The 6,811-nt window shown below is 36.4% G+C and overlaps 1 protein-coding gene across 2 annotated transcripts in view; it reads right to left on the minus strand.

Moving 5' to 3' along the window:
- Positions 1 to 4,948: 4,948 nt before the first annotated feature.
- Positions 4,949 to 6,811, minus strand: part of xpnpep1 (X-prolyl aminopeptidase (aminopeptidase P) 1, soluble) — a 25,978-nt gene continuing 24,115 nt past the window's right edge. For both annotated transcript variants that reach the window (XM_037690326.1, XM_037690325.1), the window contains exon 20: positions 4,949 to 5,206. In XM_037690326.1, the coding sequence (XP_037546254.1) occupies positions 5,087 to 5,206 (120 nt within the window). In that variant the 3' untranslated portion in view covers positions 4,949 to 5,086. The remainder of the gene's footprint in view (positions 5,207 to 6,811) is intronic.

Consider the following 6,811-nt stretch of genomic DNA (forward strand, 5'->3'; position numbering starts at 1 on the left):
AGGAGTCTTCTCAAGAGATCAATAAAGTTCCATTTAATTTAATCTAATCCAATCAGAGTTCTTGTTAGTTCATGAGGTTTGAGTCCACATGGAACAATAATAATTTTTCAGTTGTTAAATATAAAGCTCTTGCTTCCAACTTTAACAAAATAATATTCACGATAAAATCTGATATAGATTAGATAAATTACAGAAGAAACTCACAGTGTTTCGTCAATATATATTTATGCATGTTGATTCTAAAAGTAGAAGCTTCCTCACAAAATCCTAAACTTTAAAAACATCCATCCATCCATTATCTTTACCCGTTTATTCCATTTTGGGTCACGAGGGTCGCTGGTGCCCATGTCCAGCAATCACTGTCCAGCAATCACTGTGCGAAGGGCGGGGTACACCCTGGACGGGTCGCAAGTCCATCACAGAGACATAGAGACAAATGAGACAAACAACCATTCACTCTCTCACTCACACCTAGGGACCATTTAGAGTTACCAATCAGCCTAACATGCATGTTTTTGCTCTGTGGGAGGAAACTGGAGTACCTGGAGAAAACCGACGCATACATGGAGAGAACTACAAACTTCACTACGAATTCCAGCTCCTGGCTGGAATTCAATCTGGCAACCTTCTCGCTGAGAGGCAGCAGCTCTACCAGCAGTGCCACCGTGCTGCCCACTTAAAAAAAACAACAACAAGCAAACATAAATTAAAAAAAAGAACAAAATACAAATAAAAGCATAAAAAAAATCACTAAACTACTTTACTTGACTTTTCCAGTTGACTTTGGATGGGGATTTTTTTTTTTTACATATGTGTTAAAGCTGTCAGGAAAAAAATTGTTTAACATTTGGACTGGTCACATCATCAGTTTATACTGTACTTAGAATATTAATAATAATATAATAATATTAATTAGAATAGAATAGAATAGAATGGAATAGAATAGAATGGAATAGAATAGAAAAGAATGGAATAGAATAGATTGACCAATATGAGTTTTTTCTGGCCATATCAGGGAAGCCAATATCCAACATACTATAGTTTTAGGGCAAATACGGATTTTTCTTACATAACGTAGTATAACAATAATTGCTTATCCTAAATAAACACATATTTAACAACTCAGAAGAATTTGACTCGCTTAAAAAATAATGTATGGAACAATTTCACTTAAAAATGCAATACTGTGCACTGGTTGGAGCTGCTGCATCTTTATTTTCCTACCTGGTAACTGATTAAATAAGGACAGGCATGGCTGATTGCAAACATTTTTAAAAAGTGGCCAATATCAGCTAATTAATCAATCTAGCTTCAAAGAATAGGATCATTTTTATTGTCACTGTGTTGCTTGTACACAATATTAGAAATAGAAAACTAGCATTTGAAGGACAATGAGTGCTAGCCTAAAAATTCAAATGAATACATACAGAAATGTAAAATAATCTGCTTTTCTTCTTTTAGGCAATCAAAGAGAGCTCATATTTATGAGAGTGCAGTGACCCGTGGAGAGCCGGAGGATCCTGTGGCGGTCAGAGGTGTGAAGAGGTCAACCAGCTTCATCAACCCTCTGGCCTTCTTCAGGAAACCAGAGCCAGTGAGGGACAACTCCAGGATCTACTACATCTACAGCAACCCGCTGCCTGTTGGGTTGAAGGAGGAAGAGGAGGAGGAGCGGAGCAAAGTCAGATCAGAGCAGACTGCACGCTCAGTTCCTCTGTCCTTAGAGGAGTACGCCCGTGACCCCAATAGTGGCCTCGTCCTGGACCCCCCCATTTTTTACATGCAGCTTTAGAGCGTAAAAAGAAAAAAAAAAAAGTTTTGAAGTTATATAGACTCAGGTTTGAGTTAAAGTTATCAAAACTGTACAGCTAAGAAATTTATAGTGAGTTTATACTATACTATATATAAATACTATACATAATTGAGTTGTAAGGTACTCGCTACTTTGCGCCGTGATTCGAGTTTCGCGGACTCGCTCTTTCGCAGTTTTTCAACGATTGTCCTCGTTAATATTACTCACGTGATTGGGATGGTACGGAAGAAAAAGTTAATGAAAATTAAAAAAAACTTCAGACATGCGCAGACATTTTGTAGTTTTCTTTCAATAAGCCTATAATGTAACGCCAGTCAAAAGAACTACACTACCCAGAAGTCAACGGTGCTTCCGGCTGATGCTTTCTGCCAAAATGGAGGGAAAGTTTTGCAACGCAAAGTCACAAGTAACGATCTATCTGTGATGCTCACAGAACTGGCAGGAAAGTCGCAAATAGTCCTGAATCTTCCTAAAGCTCAATTATCCACGTGCACATCAACCTGGTGGGCTTCGTCGCTGCAGGGCAGGTCTGCAGAACTGGAACTGAACTGTTGTTCTGCAGAGCTGGTGAATAACATTTTGCAGTACTGCACAATACATAAAACGTATGTTGTTAAAATGATGTAGGTGTAAGAGTTTAGAATACTGCAAGAGTGTGAGAAGGGTTCATAAAGCCATAAAATATATATAAATACTAAAATAAATATAGCGTTTCTACTTCGCGGTTTTTCACCTATCGCGGGAGTGTCTGGAACGTAACCCCTGTGATAATTGAGGGACTACTGTAATAAAAATAATTTTCCAGTCTGTGAGTTTTATATTGCTGGAAAAAAGTTAACTGTTGTGAGCATATTTATGATGCATTTATTGACAATTGGAAATTCTTAATTTCTGATCTTCATGTTGGTTTGGCAACTCTGCTGGCATTGCTCATTCGGACAGCCACGTTAAAGTATTATTCAGAAAGCAGTTCACACAGTAAATGCATCTTTCTTTTATCCTTCACAATCCAGTAAGACGGTTTGAGTTGTTAAAGACTTAACATATCTTCGTTTAATTGCAAAAACAAAACAAAAAAACCCACAAAAACATTTGAAGCCATGTTTTCCCACTCACTTTGTTCATATGTAGATGCAGCATATTGTATTTTTTTTACACGTTTGACTTTTAACAGGTGAAACTCACCCTGACTTCAGCTTGATCTACAGGAAGAGACCTGGGTCGGAGAACTGTATCATGATTAAGATCCTACAGAGAGCAACACAAATCTTGTGCACACCAGCAGTCCCCTCTTGTATGGTGCTGCTTTGTTTTAAATCCCAACATTGCCTAAACTTACAATAGTGTGAATGTTTATGAAGAATTCACACTATTGTGATCCATTTTTCTCTACATTTTTTAGCATCTTTATTGTTCTACAATTTTTGTGCTATTTCAACAAATCATATATCAAAACATTCAGCTCTTTCAGGACAATCCTACTAGTGACTTTTGGTATTGGTGAAACTTTAGCTTTTTGAAATATTTAGCCTTTTCTGATTTTTTTTCCTCATAGAAAATGAATTGAACTCGTTTACATCCTTACGTTTACAACCTTTTACTGCTCCTTTCACATTTTGTTCTGCTTCAGCTTTTTTCAGTTTCCTTGTGCAAATTTAAACTTTTTTCAGCTCCTTTCAGCTGTTTTGCACTCCTTTTAGATTTTTTATTTTTTTGACCAACTACACATTTGTGCTTGTTCTAACATCTTGCTGCTAATTTCAGCTGGTCATGCTCCTTTCAGCTTATTTCTGCATGTTTCAGCATTTCCTACTGTTTCATCTACTATTTAGCCATTTTTATGCTCATTTTAGAATTTTTAGCTAATTCCACATTTTTTGCACTCATTTCAACTTTTTTCCAGCTTAATTCAGCACAAATGTGCTCTCTTCATTTCTGATAATTTCATATTTGTGCTTTTTTTAAGCTACTTTTCAGCTGTTTTCTTTTTTTGTTGTTGTTGCTAATTTCAGCTTTTTCCAGATAATTTCAAGTTGATCATTTCTGCTTCTTTCAGCCTAACTAGGCACAATTGTGCTACTTCTGCTAATTTAAGCTTGTTCTAATTTTTTTTTGTGTGCAAATTTCAGCTGTTTGGTGACTTAAGCTACTTTGGCTAATTACTTCTTTCTGCTAATTTCAGACTGTTATGCTCGCTTCAACTTATTTCTTCTAGTTTCAGCTTTTTATGCTGTTTCAGCTACTATCCTGATGCATGCTAAATAATCCAAGTAGAAAAATCTAAAAAAAAGTTGTCACGTTCCTCTGGATGTTTTTTTTTTTTTTTAAAACATCCAGAGGACCTGACTTAACTATGGATATTTCAGCTACTATTTAGCCGTTTTCTGCCAAATTTAGCTTTTTCAGCTAATTCCACATTTTTTAGCTCATTTCAGCTCCATCCACTTCCTTCTGGTAGTTTAAGCTTCTTTTTCCCTTTTCAGCTACTTTTTTCTTATTTGAGCTTTTTTTTAAGCTAATTTCCCAACTGTTTTGCTCATTTCTGCTTATTTAAACATAATTCAGCAAATATGTGTTCTTTCTGTTTTCTTCTGCTAACTTTGGCTTCTTCCATTTCAGCATGTTTTTAGCTGATTTAGCTCTTTTTTTAGCAAGTTTTTCAGCAATAAGCATTTACACTGCATTGTCGCAGGAAAAGCAATGTAGTAATCTAGTATTCAGTTAAATCCTCTATAAGAAACTGCAGTTTCGTTTGCATACCTTCATTTTTCAATACATACAAATGTGTGCAGTTTATGTGATACGTTACTTTTTATGTCAGATGTTTATCCATTCGTTAGATTTAATGAGATGTGTTTTTTAAATGTCCAACCAATACATTATCAATTAGCATTTTAAAGTTCAATCAATACTTTCTACAAAAAAGAAAAAAAAAATTAAAATACAAAAAATACTTCATAAATTAAAATGGTTTGAATTGGGCTCTAAAACGATTGTTTTTATTTGTTTGTTAACAATGATGTGTCATTTTAGTCACTGCACCTTTAAAGTTTTTAAATGATTTGTAATTGTTTTCCATTAAAGAAATACAACATTTTAATCGTCGACATTTTCTTTGAAAAGCAAGAAATAAAGTGAAGTTCTTGACTTTTATTAATCTTTATTAAAACTGGTGATGTGCTTTACAAAAGAAGCTGAGTAAGACAGAGAAAGATGAGAAAGGTACAAACGATTATCAATATCGAGCAGTCAGTAAGATGTAAGAGTTCATCCTCAGATGATTGGCTCAGTCTCTCTGATCAGCCAATCCAAAGCCTCCATCTTGCCCTGCCTCTCCAGCTCTGCTCCCACCACCTCCCGGCACTTCTTGTGGTACTCGTTCACCCAGTCCTTCTGCAGGACGTGAAGACAAGACATGTCAGACCAGGTCGCTGAACGCTCACATTTTTTTTCATTCAACTTTTATTTATTCAGGTTAGTCCACGAGGACTCATTTACAAGAGAAACCTGTTTTCAACAAACACAGATGAGGTAGAGACAACAGCAGACAATCATATAAAAGGCCTATAAAATGAAAAGTAAATAAAAGAAATAATATAAAAACAAAACAAAAAACAGCTACATTACAAAACAATGTTAAAAACTAAAAACGGGAACAACAAAGTCCATGCTCAATAATCCAGGTATTAAATCCAACATTTTTCAGTCAGGTCATCTGGACTGAAACTGTCCAGATAACCTGAATGAAAAATGTTGGATTGTATACCTGAATTATTGAGCATGGACTTTGATGTTTTCAACCAGTTTGACAAGACTGTCAACAAGAAAGAGGGCTGGCAATGGAGGAGGGGCGTACCAAAGAGACCATCTAATCACAAGCAGAACTGGTTTGTTCCACTTTGGAGTAAGCTGTTGGAGGAAGAATCAGTTTTGTTGTGCGTTTCCTTGACTGATGAAGCCTTCCAGATCGTAGGCGAAACGTTTCAGCACAAAAAAAAGAAACTGTCCAGATGACCTGACTGAAAAATTTTAAAAACAGGAACATGTCTGCGTTGGTTTTTGCCATGAACTTTGCAGTTGTTTAGAATCCCTTAGAGCGGTCAAAGTCGACAACTTCAGATCTGTTTGCAAGATATTCCAGGTTACAGAAGCGGAGTAAGAGTAGGCCCTTTTGCCAAATTCAGTCCATACTAAGGGGACGCTGCAGGTAATTATGTCATGAGAGCGCACGCTGTAGCTGCACTCACAGAGTGATATGTAGGTGATGTATGAAGACAGCAGACCAAGTGATTTAAAGATGAAAATCTACCCGTGTGAGAGCCTGCATGAAGTTAATGATGACCAGTTAACCAGTGAATACAGGGTGCTGTGGTGTGTACGGTAGTTACAGCCAGTTATGAATCTTAGTGCACTGTGACAGACAGCATCCAACATCTGCAGAGCGCTTGTAGGAGCATTTATGTAAAGATAGCCAAATGTTTGTAAGAGTTGACAAATTCAATAGGGACACCATTTGTAGCTAAGATAGAAGGACTGCTGGGACCGACTTCCTGTTTGAAAACAACATTCCTTAAGTTTTGTTGACATTTACCACAAGTCTGAGATGGAACAAATCTGACTGAATGATGTTGAATGAGGACTGTAAAAGATGGAAAACCTTACCAACTGTTCTAGCTTGACAATAAACTACTGTGTCATTGGCATAGAAATGTAAGAACGAAATGATCTGACCTACATTATGTAGACTGTGAAGAGAGCGGGTCCTAAGACTGAACCTTGTGGTACACCGTTGTTAACAGTTAGATAAATGGAAGAACTACCATTATGTTGAACACATTGCCTCCTATCAGAGATAGTTAGTGAACGAACCAGTGGCGTGATCTGAGAAACCAATTTCTGAGAGCTTATGACATAAGATGTCATGATCCACATTTAATGTTGTAATGTTTAAATAATTAAATTAAATTCAGTTAATTTATACAGCGCCAAGTCACAATA

The sequence above is a fragment of the Nematolebias whitei genome, chromosome 16, assembly GCF_014905685.2.
Source record: "Nematolebias whitei isolate Nwh7 chromosome 16, NemWhi1, whole genome shotgun sequence".
Classification (NCBI taxonomy): domain Eukaryota; kingdom Metazoa; phylum Chordata; class Actinopteri; order Cyprinodontiformes; family Rivulidae; genus Nematolebias; species Nematolebias whitei.